This window comes from Triplophysa dalaica, chromosome 1 (genome assembly GCF_015846415.1).
Source record: "Triplophysa dalaica isolate WHDGS20190420 chromosome 1, ASM1584641v1, whole genome shotgun sequence".
NCBI classification, from domain to species: domain Eukaryota; kingdom Metazoa; phylum Chordata; class Actinopteri; order Cypriniformes; family Nemacheilidae; genus Triplophysa; species Triplophysa dalaica.
In genome coordinates, this window is record NC_079542.1 from 20,740,498 (window position 1) to 20,763,320 (window position 22,823).

At 39.4% G+C, this 22,823-nt stretch overlaps 2 protein-coding genes across 2 annotated transcripts in view; one reads left to right on the plus strand and one right to left on the minus strand.

Moving 5' to 3' along the window:
* Nucleotides 1–1,221: 1,221 nt before the first annotated feature.
* On the minus strand, nt 1,222–20,443 carry mindy2 (MINDY lysine 48 deubiquitinase 2). The gene is made up of 9 exons (XM_056756556.1): nt 19,533–20,443; nt 18,661–18,718; nt 12,989–13,053; nt 7,795–7,953; nt 7,457–7,559; nt 6,432–6,574; nt 5,383–5,556; nt 3,472–3,654; nt 1,222–3,257 (listed from the first exon to the last, which is right to left on the minus strand). The coding sequence occupies exons 1-9, from the start codon at nt 20,334–20,336 to the stop codon at nt 3,096–3,098; spliced, it is 1,851 nt and encodes a 616-aa protein (XP_056612534.1). The 5' UTR covers nt 20,337–20,443; the 3' UTR covers nt 1,222–3,095.
* Nucleotides 20,444–21,250: 807 nt separating this feature from the next.
* adam10a (ADAM metallopeptidase domain 10a) overlaps nt 21,251–22,823 on the plus strand; it is a 50,568-nt gene continuing 48,995 nt past the window's right edge. The window contains 1 exon segment of the mRNA XM_056749585.1: nt 21,251–21,405. Coding sequence (XP_056605563.1) covers nt 21,339–21,405 — 67 coding nt within the window. The 5' untranslated portion in view covers nt 21,251–21,338.

Here is a 22,823-nt window from a genome sequence, read left to right on the forward strand (position 1 = left end):
AATTCTTAGTGTGTTAGTCATTTTACAATTGGTATTTAAAAATCATTAGTTTGGATAACGGTTGGCAATGCCCTGCCTCGGAGTAAATGTCTCTGCTCAAGCAAAAGCCCACTTCATCCGCTGCTGTCCTTATCACTTGATGGCACGGAGAAATGAGAAATTATATTCTGTCTGAAAGCAGGGCGCGGAAAAGAACATGTGAAGGGCATTACGTAAAGCCTCTAGAAATTATTTTATTGTCCATTTACATTTCTTTTTGTAGCCCCATAAATAATAGCCTTATTGCGGAAGTAAGTCTGTACTGGGTGTTACATATGAATCAGGTTTTCAGCTCAAACCAGACAAACTCTGGTGATTTTGTATAAAAAGAGGTATTTTTCCTCATCTAGTGCAACAGTGCATAACATAACCAAACACCCCTTTTTGTCACTCTACAAATGTGAAATTTCAATACTTATCCCAATAACAAACATTACAGCCCTACATGTATAATCTTGTGACATTCCACATGTCTGTCACGTACAAGATTTAAGAAGCAAAAGGTTCAAGCTGAAGCACATAACATAAGATAGTTATTGGCAATCGATGCAAACGACAAATGCTAACGCACATAGTATTTTGTTTGGTGGAAAAGCCTGTTATTAGGTTGCATTCGCAATGTCCACTCTTATTTCAGACATGCCACTTGAACATAAGCACCTTGGAATGTCCATATTCAAGCTGACCTGCAAGGAAAGGGTTTTTGAAATTGAGTTGAAAGCAGTCCTTCATTCACCGCTGCAGCGAATCTTATTTTAATCAAAATTTAAAAACAGCTGCTTAGATGATTCATGTAACAGTTCTACACAATGTATCATTTCAGCCCATCCCCTAGTACAAACCCCCAACACATCTCTCTCCCAACCACTTGTGCTTCCCACTATATGACACCATTCTCAGAGGCGACAGGAGCTCACCAACATTTTGAATGCATTTTTGTGGTTCTTGTAGTGTGAATGCTCTTAAGACATAAACATGACAGGGCAAGACTGCGCTCTTGGTATCTAAATCAACGCTGGCTATACACAATATTCCATGCCAGCTAAATCACCTCAAATAGCAGCATTGCAGAACTTTGAAACTTCAAAAGCTTGATTCCTAGGGTTGAAACTGCACTTTTACAATAATGAAAAACGTAACGTTCAAATTTCAAACCCTGTATTTTACATTGTTTTCAGCTAAACATGTCAATCTGTTTGCAAGACACTCGTGGATATGTTCCTTCTGCGAAGGCCTGTGAGGTTTTCTGTCAATAGTAAAGTACAGATTGTCTCAGTCTTGTCTTGTACCTATTTGTGTGTTTCTGTTGAAAAGATAGTGTTGTAAGGCTTTTTATATACAGAGAGTATTGGCCACCGATGGACCAAACGCTAAAAGGAACAGCTCCATTCCACGACTAGCATCATCAACACAATCTACTAGTGCAGCCACGTAACCACAGGGCAACTGCCAGACTGTCCAAAAAACGACCCCATCCACACGCAGCCCGGACGCAGGGAAACTAGCCCAACATTAGTGTTTCTCTGAATCTGAGCTCAGTTCAAGGCATACAGCTGGAATGTTTCGATAGAAAATACCTTGTCTCTCAGGAGGCAGCGCTATAAAAACACGGGCTTGAGGGATCCTCGTTCTACCTTAAATCCATATAGAATATATGAATATGTACCATGTACATGAAAGAGTGTGAAAGTACATAGCTTTTAACAAATGCTTAGCTGTTTTTACATTGCAAGCATTGGCCGGCAATGAACTTAGAAATGAGATTAACTTGTTAACTACCCTTGCGTCAGCTCCAAAATCTACTGAGAGTTAAAAAAAAATATTTTATAATGTATGTCAGTCATTGGCAGCCCTGCTCACCACACAATCCTAAAATCTTTTAAAACATATATCGGTTGACCACGAGCTGGAATACAATGACAAACAATAAGGATAAAAGACAGTATTTTAAGGAACAATTCAACCCAAAATGAATTGTCTTTATTAACTTACCCTTGAATTGTTCCAACAGGTATACATTTCTTTGTTCTGATGAACACAGAGAAAGATATTTGGATATTTTCCTACCATGGTAGTCAATGGTGGCCAAGAACTGTTTTGTTATGAGCATTCTTCCAAATATCTTTCTCTGTGTTCATCAGAAGAAAGAAATGTACGCAAACTTAAGGCTGAATAGATGATGACAGATTTTTTTGTTTGGGTGAACTGTCCCTTTAAGTAGAACCACTGACTTTTCTAGTTCGTTTATTTTAGCTAAAAGGCAAATTAGCACTGGACTGTTAGCTATCAGGTACTGTAAAATTCAAGGGGTGAAGCAAATTGGCCATATTTTTATAATGTAATATAAAGCAATGGACCTTGATATAGTCTGTTGTGACCTCATGTTAATATTAATATCCTTTTAGCAAAAAATCATTTTACTCCAAGAGATACCAGTCCGTCTAGTTTGCACATTATCAATGAAGAGAAATGTGCCATCATAATATTGCCAGGCAAAGAACTAGTGGCCACACAACACGTTGTCTTGCTACCTTTCAACGGCCTTTCATTAAACGTTCTTGGACAACAGACCGATACAACTAATCTACATATGCATAAACTGGTATAAAATAGCTTATAAACAACAGCAATAACGGATATTCACAAAAAAAGATAATGCTTCGTATAATGAAAAGAGTGGTGGCATTTCTCTTGCTTTGTTGCTTTTTTAAGGGATGGGGGACTTTTTTGTCTAGTGCTATTAATACATTACCTTATTATACTACAAAAAATCCACCCTCCCTGGTGACCCCACACAATATAGTGCACTGCAGTGGTTTTCCTGCCGAGAACATTTGGCCAGCTCTATGAAACATGTAGTGATAGTCTTTGTAGTGACGCCCCCGTCTGCTTTTGTGTGTATTCAGAACATGGAGGTTTAAAGTCAGGCACAAGTGGCTTGAGAATGGCAAGTCCTCTCCATCATTCCTCTCTCTTCACCTCACGCTGGGAGATGCTTCGCAGAGCCACTGGAATTAAACTGCTGCCCGTTTCATGCTCCACACGCTTCACTGCCGTTACAACAAGACGCATTTGTCTTTGTCCTTGGCCTCTTTCTTAGGTTTGCGCTCCCCCGTGGAGGGCTGTTTTCCAGGGCTTGTGGAGCCTGCTGAGGCCCCGGCGGCTGATGCTTCTGCTGCTCTGTCCACCTGATCCGCACCCACTGCTGCCTGCTGTCCCTGCATATAGATATTTATCAAATTAAACTCTTAACTGAACTCCTTTAAGGTGCACTCATCCTAAAATAAAAATTCTGTCATCATTAATTCACCCCCATATTGCTTAATACCTAAATTTGAAAACAAAATACGATATTCTGAGAAATGTCTCAGTGGTTGTATCCAACGTTCTTCAAAATATCTTCTTTTGTGTTCCATAAGTTATTTTCCTCACCTGTGCCTGCGCAGCTGCTTCCTGTGCTTGCTCTTGCTCCTGATAGTACTGCGATGCTCTACAGTCTTCCTCCTCTTGCAACTTCTTGGCCAGCTCCAGATCACTGATGCCTTCTGGGATCTGTTCCCAACCCAGATCTGAAGCCTGCTGCTCCTGCTGTAGAGACAGCGCCATCAGGTAGTCCTACACACACAAAGAAAAACCCATGCAATAAATCAAAGACATGCCGGCAATCATCTGGATCTAATCAGAAAGAATTATCACAAAAAATAAGCTTGTACTGACAAGAAATCAAAATGATGGCGATTTCTATGAGTACATTTATACTTTAGATGCTCGAGGGGGAAACTGACAGGTTTTTCTGTTGAACACAAGGTGAATGTATTGTTAAGACTTAAGGGAGTGAATTTTCTCAAAATGTATTGATCAACTTTTAACACTTTTTAAGACCCCGCGGATCCCCCGATACATGTACAGTTTATTTCCAACAGTCCAGTGTGGTACAAAGCCCTAAACTACATCTAAAACTTAACTACACTGACACTTTAACATTATGTGTCAAAACGGCACAGTTCACTTCAACATTAGTCTTTGTAGCTCTGCTTTGGGTCACAGTGGCTTTTTCACGTTGGCTTAGTACACAAAGGATATACAGCTATTCCTGAAGAATTACTCAACGGAGGCATGAATCAAAATCACAATTTTAACCCGAGCTTTTGTTATATAAGAGGGAATCATAATCACACGAACATCATGTAAGTGTTAGAACTGAAAACACCCTGTTACTGAGATAACATCTGTTATTGACACCAGGCCCAGAGAACGCCAGGTTCTGGAATGCACCTATCTATGACGACATTAACGCACGACAGAACTGAAGTACTACAAGTGGTGTTGAAACCAGATAGAGCAAGCAAGCAATAAACAGACATGCCGTTAAAAATAGCTAAATATTGTGCCACCTCTGGTTGTGGAAGAATACAGTCGCTGCATAACCTTCCTTCAGATTCTGATATTAGGAATGTGGGGTTAAAGATTAATTTTAAAGACGTTTCAGCTCATGTGGGAAAAACATGGAGCTTTTGTTTGTTTCATTTCTCCAAGGATTCCTTCGTCAAAAAGGCCACAGGTCACCACTGGATTTGTGGAATAACTAAAATAAAAAAAGCAGTGCTGTGTCATGAATATTGGATCCGAGAGGAATGGTGCAGCAATCTTATGCTAGTTAAACATTTTGTATTAGCGTCACTATTGCTTTGTTAGAGATCGCTTGATGAGATTAGTATTACCTCGGGACCTCTAGTCATTTTAATACTTGCAGAGGTTGTCTGTGCTATTAAGTCCCTGCGAATCGCCATCTCTGTGATTTGGTGAGCTCATATATAATTTTTCAAGGTTTTAACCACCGCTTGCGAATAATTGAGGCTGTTTTGAAGTGTTTTGGTATTATTTTGGGTGCTGGGTGATAGCCATAAGTTACCGGAGTCTCCTGTTTGTTTATTTATCATGAAAACTTTCTTAACATTTGAGACCCGTGATCGCTGTGATCTTTTGTCCGGTTCGGGATCACAGGTCTCAAATGCTGACAGGTTCGATCATATATCATTAAACGCATAACAACTATAGGCTATACAAACTATACGCAAAGCCTTGCCATCACATCCGGGAAATAAATCTAAGTAAAATCATCCCGTGTGAATGCGTCACATGAAATACTTATGTATGGAGGTCATTTATAAAGTCTCCAGATAATATTGATGCCAGGCGAACTTCATAAGTAGACCACATATAACAGTCTAAAACAATAAACATGCACACTTCATGAGACCTTTAAAACACCAAATCTCATGAATGCACCTGTTATATGAGCATCAGTTGGTAAGTAACTTATTGAGTTAGACCCGTTCTGACCTGATCGATCTGGTCTTGCTGACCGTGGTACACTGTTTCCGGGTCAGAGGGCGGCCTCAGATAAAACTCAGAGTCGCAGAAGTTTCCGTCTCCATCAACATTATGGAGACTTTCCCAAACCACTTTCTCTTCAGTGAGAAAACCCTGATCTGTCACCAGCAGGTACAGCTGGGCCTGAGGAACACGGAGAGAGAGAGAGAGAGAGAGAGAGAGAGAGAGAGAGAGAGAGAGAGAGAGAGAGAGCACTTACACAAAGTACACACTTTAACTGAATGAGAGCTCTTGTCCATCAATCTCTCAGCATCTTTCATGTTCTGAAGTGTGTACATGAGAATCTTGGAGGTGTTACGGGTCAAGTGTGCTGTTACAGGCCACAACCACTTCCCCACAGATAACAGAAAGAGACTATACAGGCAGTTAACCTGATAAGGTGACTGGCTCTTGTGTAGAGTCCCCATCCAAGAGTTTGAATCTTCTGTGTGTAAATTGTGACACAGTTATATACATACATTTAAAAAATATCTGTGAAAGGTAAAAGTGGGCCTTACCATAGAAATACAACACCTAGATACTTTGCTGCATTTGTTCAACTGACTCAACCACAATGCCATCTTAGAAGTTAATAAGTTTCCACAGAAGAGAATGCTAAAATCACATTACTTGTCTATTGATGTGTTTATAGACAGACTGTGACCTTTATATTATGGGCAACATGTAGAAAGTTCAAGATAATTAGCAATACGGGCATCTAGGTACGCATTGATTGGTCATCACGATAACACGTTCGGATTTCAGCCACTAGGGGGCACCATCATTCAGCTTCTCTCTTTACAATAACCTATTAAAGTGATAGTTCACCCAAAAATGAAAATCTGTCATCATTTACTCACACTTGTCATTTCAAACCTGTACGAGTTTCTTTCTTCCGTAGAACACAAAAGAAGGCATTTTGGATGATCTACCACTTAGATTCACAGTACCACAGAAGCACCTTCCAGCTCAGATCCTCTCATAATATTCCAGCAGTAAATGTGTGTAGACGTAAACACCTTAAATTTGGTCATGGTGCTGAAATGATTGTTCCTGAAGAAGACGCCGAGTTCTCCCTCCTGTACGGTGGAGGTGAGCTCACACAGGCCGTGGTAGGTCAGCTGAGTCGCTGTGCTGTTCAAGAACTGCTCTGCCACAAAACCTGGAACACACATGTGAGGTGTGATAAAGTAAAGCTGCAAAGACACGTCATTTTCATTATGATTGACTAAATAGATGGACATGAGACAGTGGTTAATGTACTTTACTATCACTGCAGAGACAAAACACAATCGCAACTATACAGATTTGCCTGGATCAACAGTCTGTTATAGCAACAATTCGAAACCACTGAATGCGACAGCAGACCAATTGGAACTAAGCATTCCTGAGTGACTTCCAATATAACAGAAAACTGATTTATCACAAAACCGAAAGCAATTAGGAATGACTTTAAACATGCACAGCCTGGCACACAGACAGACGGAGACTGACAGGCTGGTACTGCGAAATAGAGTGTAAGTGACACACAGACAATCAGCCAGAGAAATAGAGCAGGGTGCCTATCAGCGCTAAAACAGAAAAACAGGGACAGCCAAGGTGCATTCTGATACCCACACAGAGAAAGAGCGAGAAAAGATGGCAATGGAGATAAATTTAGACATAGACACACAGAGAGACCGAAAGCACACGAGCAAGAAGGACAGAACGTTTCCAAAAACCCAAGAATAAACACTACAGAACAAGGAAAAATAGAAAAAAGCAGCTGAGCTGTTTATATCCTTTAGTCTTAACTGACTCGCACACTCTTCTGTGATAGTTGTTTATTTTCATGAAGCAATAAGAATAAAAACAGTTTAGAACAGAGAGAAACGTGTGTGACAAAGTACATCCAAGCTTGAAAGAGTAATCTCACAACAAAGTGAATTTTACATTTAAGGCCCTTCAGTCAGCGGGGAGACGTGACAGCGAGCTCTTGCTTGGTGATAAAAGCCTGGAATGATGTGCGAAGGAGAAGATGACAGTAAATACGGTGAACACCCACCTTCCCCGGCCAGCTCACTGCGGTCTGACTGTTTACAGCTGATTATCTTCTCCACCAACTGGTTATAACTGCAGTTCCCCACTGCCTTCACTATATCTGCCATCTACAGAGAGACACGGAGAGAATGAAAACATGGACGTACACGCTCAGAACAATAAAGAAAACCATAAACGTGATTTAGTTCACTTCCTGGAAAAAGGTTAAATGTGAAAGTAGAATTTGTCTAAAATAAATCAACAAAAACATGACATTATGTTGTGACTATGACTCAGTTGTTTCACTTGTAGTTGGATGATTCCCTGCTGCCAGAAGGAAGTGAATCAGTGAAGTGGAATGACCTGCGGGTCAACCAGCCATCCATGATAGAGCGGAATATCCAACAGGTCGAAGACGATGCACTCGGGCGTGTACTCGAATACCCGTACACCTGTGAACTTCACGTTCACATCCAGACCTGTCTGCAGTTTATGCAGAACTGCCATGGCATCACTCATGTTCTACAGAGAGAGAGAGAGAGAGAGGGAGAGAGTGTTCTGTAAGAAAATATATCGTTCAATATTGTCTTATTGGCCTGATAAAAAAACAGAGTGCGCCATACATGTTTATCATAAAGACCGTAATGCCATGGACAAATAGAGCTGACATCATGGCAGTGACCCTTCATCTTGGCTATAAACTGTACTGCATGAGATTAAAGTGTCAACGCATGTTGATTTTGTCACCTTCTTACATTTCAAGTCAGCAAAAAACTTAAGTCGTTTTCTTTTCTATATTGTGACATATATCCAACTAAAACACTTTTAGACCTTTTGAGAAACAAAATGTAGGGTTGCAGCCGCAGGACTTTAATATGCCATTGAGATGGAAGAAATGAATGAATGAATGTTTATTGTGTATTGCTGTACACCCAAAGCCCTTTTACAATCAATTGAGGGGGGTCTCTCCTCGATCACAATATTGTGACGAAAAACACCTTCTTCTGTGTATCTCAATGGGTAACATCCATAAAGACTTGTAAAGAAAAATAAACACTTAATAAATTTACTTTACATGTCCTGAGTATTTTACAGCATCTGTTTAATTAAAAAAACGTTTTATAAGACACTTAGAGCTGTGCTCAGATGTCGCGTTCACCAAAAATTCTCCGTCAATTACAGATTTTTTATACCAGTGACAGAATTTTGACGTCATTTTGACGGATTACATTGAGAGAGGTTTATAATTCCCCTTTTTGTGGAGTCAGTAGCATCCAATCATTCCTTTCATCAGAATGTGATCGTAGGGACGCATACGTTTCCAATACATTAGGCTATACTCATATTTCCTCGTCCATCCAGGAAAGTCCACGATGAGACTCGAGGTGAGGTGCCAGGGGCGTGTATAAACAAGGTGAATATGGGCCGATTCACATTTCGCGTCTGAAGCCGCGCCGAAAACGCAAGCTCCTGGACTTTGTGCTCTCCTGGTGTCTGTCGATGCTAAGCAACCATGGGCCACGATAGCCGTTGAGACGAGGAGGTAAAAACAAAGGATATATGAATTATAATCACTGAAAATTCCTTTCAATGACTCGGCTACTAGATTTAGATATGCTGTGATCATTGTGTCTGCATTTTCATTGAGCTTGTCTATATTGGCTGGTTGGTTCTTGTCAAATGACCTGCGGTGCGCTTGCACCTTTCTGAAAAGTTGAGAGATGCGGCGCCAACGCTCCTGAAACGCATGCATGTCGCAACCACAACGCCGTCAATTTCTGTGCCGCTGAAACAGTTGCGAAACAGATTTATATGTTCGAAAAATACTTTCCGAAACCTGTACGATCACTATGTGCTACTATTTCCTGAATATTATGAAATTCAAGATGGCCTCTGATGACGACATAATATGCAAATTAGATGAGTATATTTACACCCCACATAAACTTTCGCTCAAACTCAAGATCTCTATCTTTAAGCCCTTTCAAGCCGCAAGGTTTTGAAATCTAGATGTCAAAAAACCCTGGTGCCTTAATAATGTGTTTAGCATGTTAGCGGCTGTTGTTTACATATCGCGGCTAAACCTGAGACATGGTCCAAAGACAAGTGATATGTTGTAACGGTAGTGGTAAAACGCATCGCGCCTATCGGTTCAGAAGACTTGTGACCGACATAATTTCTGTAAAGCTTATTCATTACGACGAAAGAAAGTTTTAGTAGTATCTTTCTCGGTGAGTTCAGTGTTTTCTCGTATGTCCTAAGCGGACAATAGTAAGAGCTTTGTCACGCAGAAATTGCTTCTCACAATGTAATAAAACCTGGTTACTGATCTTAACATACCCGTCTGTCATATACAAGTACTCTGAATGCATGTTTGTGCCTATATCCATGTTTATGTCTGTTAGTTATATGCATGCACATGATTAATCATCAATGACCAACATTTCATACAGCAAATGGTCAGTATATGTTGTTCTATCTATGTTATTGTCTTTTCCATTTAATTCGTATTTATGAACAAGGCATTAAGGTGATTTTTATTGCAGTTAGTGTATGGTTTTTTTTGGGCAAGGCTTAACAGACGTAATTTACCTTTTTGCTATATTGCTTGTCTTGATGTCATCCAAAGCACATGTGTAAGTGCTCTACCTCATATTTTGCATACGGGGAGGGGAGCAGAAGCTCATTTGCATTTAAAGAGAAACACACAAAAACGGCGCGTTTTCCATTGCAGCCACAAATGGCCATGTTCAACATATTGTAATTAAGATATGTGGTGTATTGTGAGCTGAAACTTTACAGAGACATTCTGGGAAATCCACTGACTATACATATATATTAACATTGTAAAGATGTCAGAATGCATAAAACACCGTTGCACGGCCGCTTTAATGTTCACACAGGTGTTTGCCATTGAAACCGTATACAGGTTTTATCTCAAATTCTCTGGTATGTTCAGCAAACTAAAGTCAATCCTGTATTGTGATAACCTTGAGGAGTTATGCTTGAAACCACATTAACAGATAACAATACTAAATCAGGTCTTTGTATTTCAAATTTAATGTTTAGATCTTTCAGCATTTAGAACAAGTAACCAAAACCGAATGTGGCCTTCGATTCATCTGACCTTGATTTAGATTATAACTCTACAGGCCATTTTGCTTGATACTGAAGTATGATTTTTCCAAAACATCCCAACACAAGACACCTTCACAGAACTGCTGAGTCACAATTTCTATCGGTGAATCTGACTCCCTCCTCTACTGGAACTCAGGCCACTATAACTGAGTGTGGCACAGACTGACCCGATGGTCAGTGGGCGGATGAGAGAATACAGAACTGGCACCAGGGTCAGATGAGAGTTAGATGCTCGACACAGACGCATCCACCCACAGATCCCATTCAGCCCTGTTAAACTTGGCACTGGTCATAACCCAACCCACGCCCCAGCCTGCGTGTGGTCCGGTTCTTTCCCTGTGCCCATGCCAGATTTTCTCAAACACTCAAATGCCCCGACCCACTTTCTCCATCTCCTAATATCTCTCTGTTCTCTTCTCTCTGATTCTTGTCCAGGGGTACTCACTGAGATGACTATTAAGAAGAATTCACACCTTTACACATAAACAATGCAAACCTAAGTCTTCTGAATTGAGTTAAACCTGAGACGATACAGGCAGACCTTTCATTGGTCAACACACAAGTTTTTCTTGGCCTTTTGTTGTTCTCTCTCTCTTTCACTCTCTCTCTCATTGCCAGAAATTTAGCTTTTCTTTTTCACTGTCACTTTACACACAGTGGTGCTGGTCGCTGTGGATTAAAAGTCAGTAAACTAACAGTTTAATAAAATAAAATAAAAAAATTAAGCCCGTCCCAACTTTTAAAAGCCTGAGTTATAAATGAAACATTTGCAATAATTATATAAAAACAACCTCTCCCTACAAGAACAGCATATTCATAACAACATAACAAAAAGAGACCAACAAGAGGTTTGGAGGTCACAATCTCAAATCGGGGAGCAGAGAGAGCAAGAACTGAGCATACATTCAGTCATTCAGTCAGCTTCCACCTACTCGGAAGCTATTAAACAACACAGACAGGAACATCACAAATTGTCTTAATTATCACATCCTTGGGCTCATATATATAAATTAGATTAGGATGACATTTGATATTCTCAGTGTAACAATATGCTTTGTTGAATATATAGTAAACTTCATTATACACTTTTCTCACAGTTAAGAATTATATTAAACCCACCAAAACCAGGAACACAAATGTGGCTGTGGGAATCATGTTGTAAATAAAAGCATCCAAAATAAATTAATTTAAAGATCCTAAAGTATAACGTATAGTAGCCACCCTTTGACTAGAATCTGCATTATGCATTATGCAATATGCATTTTATAATCCAGTTTCTTGAGGTCTAAACCTGGGAAAAACGTTATACAGTACTGAAGGAATTTACATCTATGCTGTACTCTTTTTGACTGACTGCTTTGACTGACCAAAATGTATTATTTGGTCCAGATAATGATTTAAAATTTAAAATTGAGGTTTTCTAATAAAATAAATGAATATGTTGCCACAGTAATATTTTTGTCTACAAAAGTGATTTCAAACGTTGAAACACACCTCCAGATTAAAATAATTTTATTTTAAGTGATCCTAAACATTTGACCGGTAGTGTATGTATATGTTGTGTAAAGAAAATGATACAACTTTTTTTGTGACTTTTTCTATATTTCCTATTATATTATATACTGTATAATAATTAGATTGAATATTATATATTAATATATCTTGTAGTGCAATAAAAAATTGTCCTTTTAATTTCGAGGTAGAATGTGACCTGGATATGATACCTACTACAGTATTAAACACAAGTTAATAAGCAGAGGGGCTTCTTTTTTCCAGAACATCAAAAAGCCTCTCTGTCTGTCCACTGGTCCCATGCATCCCCACACAAAGCATAATGGCATGACAATAAATGAGCTGTCTCTTCACATGTCAACACTGCACATCATACAGCTCTATCACAGCAACACAATGATCATATTCACTCCCGCTGTTACATTAACAGTTCGATCTGGACTGGAATGAACCAGTTTGCACAATTCTGTTACTTCAATGCTGATTCCATGGATTTCAGACCTTCTTTCCTGTAAGGATGGATGCATGCTGATCTACAGAAGGGTCTGCCATAGCTTGCTGCCTAAAGTCACTGCAATCCCACAGTGGGACTGGCTGTTTAATGACGGAGAACCACAGAGTCACGTTTGCAACTAAAGGATATACTCAGAATGGAAGAATTGTCTGACTGGAAGTATGAGAATCTGCATGTATCTCGATCAATGTTTTTGTCCTCTCTTTATCTCTCACACCTCTATTATAGTATCAAGCCTCACCCCACGCTGCTCGTTCTCTTGTGAAGCCACACAGTGTTGGAGCTGCACTGTTAGCTATCACACAAACACATAGAGAGCTATGTAAACAGACTGGCTATGTTTGAAAGTTACATGTGCTGTGAGTCATGAGTGAGAGCTCAGTTTTCTTTTACCTGTTCGTAGTTCAACCGCTGAGCCTCGGAGATCTCTTTCGGCTTGGCTTCAAGGATATAGTCTCCTGTTTTGAAGAGGTGAAAAAACAAGAGGGAGGGTTAGCGAAAGCATTTCAGAAATCAAAAACACATGAACACAGACACCACTGATTTCTTCACAAGGGTTGACGCTGAACTTCAGCGGGCCATAGACAAAACCTTGCAGTGCGTGCTTATTCACAGTCCAGATTTCCAGCTTGAATCGCAGCTGATTCCGAGACATCAAAAGTGAAATCTGGATAAAGCTTTCTCAACAGAGAAAGGGATAGAATTTTGTACAGCTCTGTTTACACCTGGCATTTGTCCTGGACGAACCAATTAAACATTAATGCATTGGTTTATAAACCACATTTGGAGGTGGTCAGCAACTGATGTGACCATATTACATTTTAAACATAAATAATAAGGGTGTGAGGAGACACTTATCTCATGAGACACGAGACAAGAGACTGGATTCGTGAGAACGAGACAAGATTTATTAAAGAAATCCTCAATCATGAAATATATAGGGAACATTTTTTTTTTCACCTTAACACAAAATGCTGTCACAAACACAAATGACAGGCAGTAAAAATCAAAATGTATGCTTTGTTTTCTTCATTATTGTAACTTTTAGTAAAGAGCTGTGGTTGTTTTCTTTATATGCTTTTGCATAGTGCTCGTGTTAGCAGAGGTGGCGATCATATCACACTGTCAATCCTCCTTCCTCCACTTACTGAACCCTCATAGCCTTCAGAGAAACATATTTACATTTACATTTAGGCATTTGGCAGACGCTTTTATCCAAAGCGACTTACATTGCTTTATCCTATACATTTTACATAGGTATTTGCAATCCCCTGGGATCGAACCCACAACCTTGCATTGTTAAAGCAATGCTCTTACCACTGAGCTACAGGAAAGCTGTCAGTTAAAGCTGAAACAGTTAAAACTACATTAACACATCATGTTTTATGCGTACATTGCACATATGTAAGAGACAGATGTTCTGTTTTTGAAGAGGTTTGCCTGTGAATGTATTTAAAATAACGTAATACGAAATTGAAGTTGCTATATTTTACTTGTGGTACAGACAGCTCAGATGCTGTTCAGCCACGCGGTCCCAAAGCGTTGCTGGCAGGATTAACCGCCGTAAATACTAGTGCTTTTATGCGCGAGGCACTGCAAACAAGACTGAAACCCGTCCATCTAGCTTGTGTTTACATAGAAAACGTTTGGAAAGTAGCACCACAGGTTGGAAAATCACATTGTCTATGAACGGCCGGGCCGGCGCTGTAGCTCACAGCATGGCAATCACATAATAAGAGCAGTAATTAGCGTGTTCTGTACAGTACTGAAAACAGGTCCCACCACAACAAAATGTGCTCACACAAATGCCCCCAAATATATTTTGAGTTCACAAAGGTTACATTTAGGGAGTATATTAGGGCTGGGGGATGTGATGATGTTATCATATATCGCTTTTTTTCGCAAATATCCCGATGTCGATTACAACAGACAGATACCAGCAAGATAACACCCAAACTAAGACAGATAACACCCAAACTAATTGTACTATATGCATTACATAATATGTAGAATGATTTAACAATGAAAATACACTATCATATTCCCTTAGCAGTATAAAATAAACAGGCAGGATGATTTTATAGCGAAAAAAAATGACTTTGAGAATGAGAAAAAATGAGAATGAAATTTCCAGACACCTGCAACATTTTTCTACTGCATGAAAGCTATGGTTTAACAACGAGCTTTACCTGATGAAAGAAGTCACTGTAACACTGGACCTGTGTGTGTGTGTGCATTTGTTTGGCAGGTCGGGAACGAATTCCCTCCCGGTCTGTATCCGTCTGTGCAACGTTGCATGAAGTCAAACACACCCGATATTATCGGACATCGCAATGATTTTAAAGGCAATTATCGATATATATTTTTTAACATATCGCCCACCCCTACAGCATATGCGTCCTAAATGGTCGCAATTTCTGGCCCACCACTCCATCGTCCCAATTGCGGAAACTGCAAGATCTCGTCACACCCCTAATAAAAATTGTGCTCTTAAATGTTTACTTTAATTTTTCACAGCCTGCAAGTACGTTTTCATTTTTAAAGAATTTGAAAGAACCCTAACCCTCCAGCCACCGATGGATTCAGCCTTGTAAATATAAAACAATTTCTGCATTTGTGATTGTAGGACTGGTAACAAGCTTATCTTTGAATAGTCAGTTGCAAATTCTTTGGCTGTTCTCCCCTGCAGCATGATGCTACATGAAAAAAGTCTCATGGTACAGGTGAGATTATCAGCTGTCAACATGCTTTGAAGGCTGATGTTCCGAATATGTTAAGGGGTGTAATATTTCCACCATATGCTTGAGGTATTCGGCCAATCAAAACGCATCACATTTTGATTGTGGAGCTGGCCAATCAGAGCACACAGCGCTTCTCACAACGATGAGCTTTGTCAAAAATCGAGGCGTTTCAGAAAGGCAGGGCACAGAGGTGCAACAGAAATGCTGAACAGTAAGCGAAAACAAATGTGTTTTTTTAACCATAAACCGCGTAAAAACACTGTATTACACCAAATACACACAATAATTTTAGTTTTCGCTATCCAATATGACCCCTTTAAAACCAATCATTATTTTACTCCATTACAAAGCAGTTTATTGCTATTGATACCCACATACCTTTTCCATTTATGTCCAAAGCTTTACACTGGCTTGTCATTTTACAAATAAATCACTCAGAAATATACAATAACAAATATCTTAAGTCAAATCTGTGTGTGAAGCAGAGCTGTGCTGTTTTCAGGCCCCTCCATCTGACTACCACTTCCTTTGACCAGTGCCGAGAATTTTCATTTGGGCCACTTTCACTTATTTCTACAGCACATCTCCCGCCTCTTCAGTTCCTCTCCAGCTGATCTCTTCATATCCCTTCATACCTCTCTTCCTCTGTCTCCCGTACTGGGCCTCTCCTCTCCAAATCAGAAGCCATTAAAAGCTGCGGCTCTTTCTTCCACAGCTTACTTCTGTACAGCTGTTACTCACTTTGTCCTATTAACTGTTTAAAAAATAGTTGCCTAAATTTTTTAAGAAATGTACTTGTTGCCCTTTTCCAAAGTGAATATTTTGACAAAAAGAGTTTCATTCCAAAGTTGTCCATGTCAGTCTTGAAAAGCTATACAACAGCTTTGTCATTCAACAAAAGGGACACTAGGATCACAATAAAAATTGTAATAACAACAATGCTTTAAACTCCTTCCAAATCTGATATATCGTCCTGCTGTGATCAGACATTTTATATTGATAGGTCATTCAGGGGAACACACTGACACGATACATTTATATAATAATTGTATATTTCATTTAGGCATCCAAAAATGTTTCTTACATTAGACTCAGTGACCACGTTTACATGAACGTAAGTAATCAAATTATTTGCCTTAAACTGAGTAAGCTAATATTACGATTAAGGTGTTTACATGAGTTGCTTTAAAAATACACCTTCCATGTTCCCGTTTTATGTTACAGTACATAGTTTGATTAATGGAATATGTCATTATGTCCCTAAGCGACGCCGTTCGACGTTCCCTCCATAATTTCATGAATCAACAAACAGTTCGTCTTCACCATGGTACCACATTCAGTTTCATTTATCTTCTAGAATTGTTGACCAAAAATGTGCTTTCCTGCTTGTATTTGTGTTTGTATTGTAAAACGAAACGGCTGTCCACTGCCGTGCGTGCATGAAACCTGTCACAAAGGGCCGCGAAAGTTCCTACGTGCCGGAAATAGTGCGATTAAACTGTGTACATGTCTATACCGCACTTCGATAATGCGACTAAAATATAAGTACACCACCCGTCTTAATTTGTGTTCACTACGATTATGAGTTTAGACGGATTAATCTTATCAAAAAGCTCTGTTTACATGGTCCATTCTCAATCAGAGTATTGTCTTTAATACTCTTAATATTCAGATTATTGTTGTCCATGTTAATGTGGTCAATGTGAACTGTGCTTTTCAGGTAACTTGGTTACACAGTATAACAGTTTCACAGCTACTTGAGGTGACTGAAAGGCCTTGACCAATCAGAAGGAAGTGTGCAGATGTCAGGGTTTGTTCAAGGGTCATTGACTTTGGCTGGGAAAGAAACCTTAATAGTGCTTTAAATTACAGCAGAGACACAGAGCAAGATGCTTTCTAATAGACCTAAAAAGCTGAGCCTGTTGCACCTAAGGGAGAGAAAAGCAATTTACAGATGCCTGTGTAGCTAACCACAACATATCATAGAGTGTAACTGAGCAGACATAAATATATGCAGCTTGAGCTGCAAATCCAATGCTTCTTGAAAACTGTAACTCTACACTATGATAGAAGTAACTCCAAAGAAATCTGCACAATGACAAATGATCAACAGAAAGCTAGCACTCTCTTCAGTATCTAGGGCATTTCTGTATCCTATATATCAGGCATACTCAAGATCACAACAGGCTTCCTTACAAAAAGCTCAGCAATGAGAGGAAGACTTCTGTGAGGGATCTCCAGGCAGACAGCTGGGAATGGGGCATGAACACACATGCAGAATGTAAGATTTCCGAGGTACAAAATGAATTCTACAGTGTAGTAATTGCTATTGCATCATTATGTGCCATTTAATTTCTATTCAATTGCCTTTCTATGGAATAGAAACATAACAGCTACGTGTTGCACAGTTTTGAGGGGGATAATATCTTAATGTGGGTAATAGGATGTAATCGAATAATTATTAGGATATTTTTGTATTTTACATTTAACGTACCTTACCTGCACTTTATAAATAAATTACACTCTCTAGACCTAGACTGGTCCTCAAAAGTGCACAGGTTTTAATGGAAACACAAACCCCTGGTGAATAAACCCATGTAAGGAATGGCATTTCACGACCACATCCTCTGCAATTACATTTACTACATGAGTGTTCACGCTTGGAAGGTTTTTAAAGTCTTCAATTTCTGCTCAAAAACAATCTACAGGAAAGCCTATTTTTGTTGTGGTGCTGAAAACACTAACATTTCTGTGTTTGAAGATGCAATCTGAGAAACTTGGCCCTTGTACTGGAGTAACGCAACACTTGGATTCTCAGATCAGGCCTTGGGTTTTCCCCTGGTGATCTGGTGCTGTCCATCAGCACCTGACAGCATATCACATTTTCTTAGCCAGTGATGTTTATCAGACTGTATATGAAACTCACAACAACTTTTGAAACAAAAAAGGGTGCCTGTTTCACTTGGCAAAAATGACCAAGAGCAGCACTTTCTGAAGGCACAGATTTTCGTGTTGAGGTACGTATATTAAAATTACAGTACTGTACACAATCCTATAACTAGGACGCCATGTCTAGCTTTTGCATATGATTCCTAGTATAATTTTAAGCCCTACGGTGGTCACACTGAAATTTTCTATTTGGTCACAAACTAGTAATTAGTGACATGAAGCTTAAGGCAAGAGTATTCAGAAATAGCTTTATCCTCTTGTTAACCAAACTAGCTGATGGTGTTGTCAGTCATCTAAAAAAGCATACTTATCATCTCTACTCTTTATTTCCGATTTTGTAATGCACATGACATCCAAATGTGAGGAAACACTAACCCAGATATTCCATCAGCTGTTCGGCTGTTATTATCTCCATCATTGGTGGCAGCTTGACCTGTGGCACAACCGGGGAGAAAAATCAAACATTTTAAAACCAGTGACAGATTACGAGATTTATGACTCCCTCTTCTCCTTCAACGAAAAATGATAGAACAGAGAGATAACAGGGGTGTTTATCCTTAAATGGGCTGCCGTATCAGCATAGATTGACTTTGAGACAAGAGAGGCTTCAGAGTGGCGATCATCTCCAAATGATGCTGTATGTTTTAAAGCAGCTGAGGAGAACATAAAGCAGCTAAAATACATTTTGCCACTACGGTTAAAGATGAAAGACAGAGTACTAAAAAATAGCATCTCATGTGCCTGCCAACTCACTGTCAAAGCCAATAATTAAATTTTATCTTTATAATGCAAATGAGCCCAGGGCTGAAAGCCTTTGGGACAAAAAACTAATATTGATCCGTTGGTAATGCTCTGCAAAGAGACAAAACTCTATGCAAATTAAAAAAAGAAAAGAAATCTAAATATTTAACGAATAGGTTGTCTGTGTTTTTTAAAATATCCTTATTGTGAAAAAGCAATACATAAAACTCATACACAATTCCTATTTATGCAATTTGACAATTAGACAAATATGAACCACTATGATCGACCATTTAACAAAAGGCACTTTAGCACAAGTCTACACAACCACAAAGCGACTATGAAAAATGTATTTCTAATAGCAACACTGATGCACTTTGGAGTTTGTTTAACTGTTTGCAAACTAACATGATAAAGAAATCGACCTGAATAGCTTTACCACTACAAGAGAGTTACTTGACTGAAACAATACTGTGTCACGTGTATAAGACTCTAATCTAAATTACCTTCCATGATAATAGCAGGACATTCATAATGGCCAGTAGCGGGCACGGCCCGTTCTCATTCTGTGTTATGATGGGCGTGTTCTCCTCCTTCCACTTGATCCACTTGATGTGGTATAACGACTGTCCGGTGCCTCTGTCCTTTGGACACGGGAGTTTTCCCTCGGCCCCGTATTCGCTCTGAATAGCCAGAGCCAGTCCCTTGTCCTCCAGCCCTTCACTGTTAAGGTCTGAACTTGGACAAGAGTTTAGATTGGAGAAGGACTCTAGTGAATCAAAGCTACGGGACTCTCCCGCGATGCTGGGCTCACTGCCATGTTCGCTCCCGGATTCTTTCTTGTCCGGACACAAATTAACGTGACCCGGTTTGGAGAGTTCTGTTGGTTCTTGCATCCCTCCTTCCAAAGCGTCCGTTTGCACACTAGTAATGTTGGAGGGAGCTGACGGCTTCACCCCCGTTGGGTTGTTTACTAACTTTGAGGTGCCACCCTCATTCCCAGCAGCAGCCATTGGCGGCTCATATCCCGTCCCGTTGCTCAACCGGTCGGCTGCATCGGCCGACAGTGTCTCTGATAAAGCGGTTGCTTGTATGCTCTTGCTATAGTCGACCGTTTCAACAGCATCTGATGTCTCTGAGCAGGGTGTAGCATTAGCACAGATAGCACTTGCACGAGTAGTCAAAGTCTCTCTCTTCTCGCAGACATCTTTCACTCCACCGACAGATTTGATGTCTCCGGTCTCTGCCGGAATGACGAAGCACAGAACACTTCCTCCCGCGTCTCGATGTGGATTTGCATTCTTCTCCATTTCGCTGAACGCATCGACGACGAGCTTTAACTAGATGGCAAGCTCTAGTCTTAGCTGCGACGACGCCATGAGATCTCCCACCTCTGACGTCATCCTTCCATAGACACATAACTGGCCCTACTATACAGAACCACTGGGTCTTTTCATCCGCCGATTTCTGAATGTTACACGTACACGCATTTACAGCGTGAAATGCATGTCAATTAACGTAATGCAATTGTTTTATTACCGCAAAGTAAAATACTTATCAAAAGAGAGGGTAAAATACTTTGTTTTTAAGGATGACACAGACTACACTGTAATCATTCCTGAGTTTCGTTTTAATTTGTTCATCATCAAATACCCCGGAGCTCCCAATAAATGTCTTGCAATTAACGTTATTGTTGCGCTTTCATGATTTTCCCATCTTCCACCACATGATGGCGACATTGACTGGAGTCAATATTTGCACATTTATATTTTTTACTGTCTTACTGAAAACTCACCTAGCACATTATAATTCTACCCATTGTTTGTTTTTATTGTGATATTTTTGTTATTGTTCTATGCGTATAATGTTTGGCACTCAACACATTGCCAATAAGGTACTTATTGTACTTTGAGCATATTTTGCATGTTATAGTTTATAGCTATACTGAAAGATGTCCTATTGATAAAGATAGCATTTCAGTTAAACATTATGTATCGAGAACGGACCTCAATGAGCCATAAACATGGTTAAATGTTTTTTTCATAGTTCTATTATAAAATCTTTGACTCGGCCTGTGTTTCTATATAATAAAAGCCTAAAACATATACATGCAGAGTTAATCCAAAACTTTAGTGAGGATGTAAATGTGTTGTTGAACGTAAGTGGGCGTGGCCTTCATCTTTGCCTCCGCCTGACGTCAGGCCGTCAGAGACAGGCGGGGGACTGCCGCACGCACAGACATTCTCGCTGAGGGCGACTGCGCCTTTAAGTCCCGTAAACTAACAGCCAGACTCGGTGTCAATGTGCGAGCGATGAATTTACTCGATATGGTTTTGTTTAAACTCTTGCTGCTGTTGTTCTGTTTAAGCGACATCAAAGGTAAGTGTTTGTTTTGCTTTAGTCGGAAAAAAGTGACGGTTAATCGGGTTGTGTGTTAGCTGAAGTGAGCTAGTTTCGAAGAGGTAACATACTATAGAGACTGAGCTTGAGTGCGGAAGTGAAAGTAACGTTAAAAGGCAAAAATAGCGAACTTTTACAGTAAAACTCGTGTAATGTGTGTTCCTTTTAGAGAAATGCCTTCTAATAGATATTGTGGCGAGAAGCCGTGGGCTTGACTTTGCGTGGGACATTTTAGAAGGATGATAATATATGTGCTAGCTAGCTGTCTGTCAAAAGGAAGCACGACTAGCTAACTCAACGAGCGTTTCCATTAAAGTAACGTTTACTGTCAGAAGTGGATAATGGTAACTTAATAAATTGAATCAAACCGGGGATTTTATTTGTGTTTGGATTTACACTACTTTCTTACTGTAATAACAAAAGTGTGTTGTCTACTGTACACTACAGTGTTTTGTGTCTGTAAAGGTTAGGAATAAACAGATGGGGGGTGGGGGGGTTATATTAAAGACTACTCCTTTGTTTTTCTCACTTCCACACGATATCAAACTTATTTATGCAAAATACACGAGTTTCACCTCAGTTTTCATTGGGTCTAACTTCTCTTGTTCACTTGTGGGTTTTACAAAACTTTGTGAAAGTCTATTTTGTAAAATGTTGAGGACTTTTCAGCTGCATAATTTGGTTTAATCTGATTTAATCTTATCTGATATCTTTTCTGAAACTTCATACAGTTTAGCATAAGTGTTTGGGTTAGTTGCTAGCAATTAGCTTATGATTAGCTTTATTTACTAACGTCAGAAGTTTATGGTACGCCCTAACTACATGGTGGGGGGCAAGTCAGACCTGCTGCAAACAAGACATTTATATGTTAGCCATGCTTTTCATAAGGTGGAGTTCATGTTTTTGCTAAACACTGTGATTACTCTGTGCACAGAATTTTTTTAAATATCTGTAAACTGTTTTATTTTAATTTAGTAAGGGGGTTCTCCCAACTCTTTGTGTTTGCTTTACTTGGTGCTTATGTAGACTGCACTTAAATAATTAAGGTTTCTTACTTTGGCGTTTACATAGTGTACTATAAGGGCAAGTATTATTATAACAGGAATTTATAACAGACTCTAGGTTAACCATTCAATAAACTTCTCCAAAAGACATAAACACAAAACTGTTATTTTTTTGTTTTGGAAGAAAGATATGGTGAACAGGGTCCATGTTTACAAAAGCAAACAAGAGTCACCTGAACGCTGACTTCACAGAAAACTATCCCAACAAATTAACATCAGTAATACTAAGAGCAATCCCTTTTATCTTTAATTAACAAAATTAATGCCTATCTTTTTACATTTTGATCAAGAAAATAATCTAGGCAATATTGAATGTGAATATTGATAGGCTGG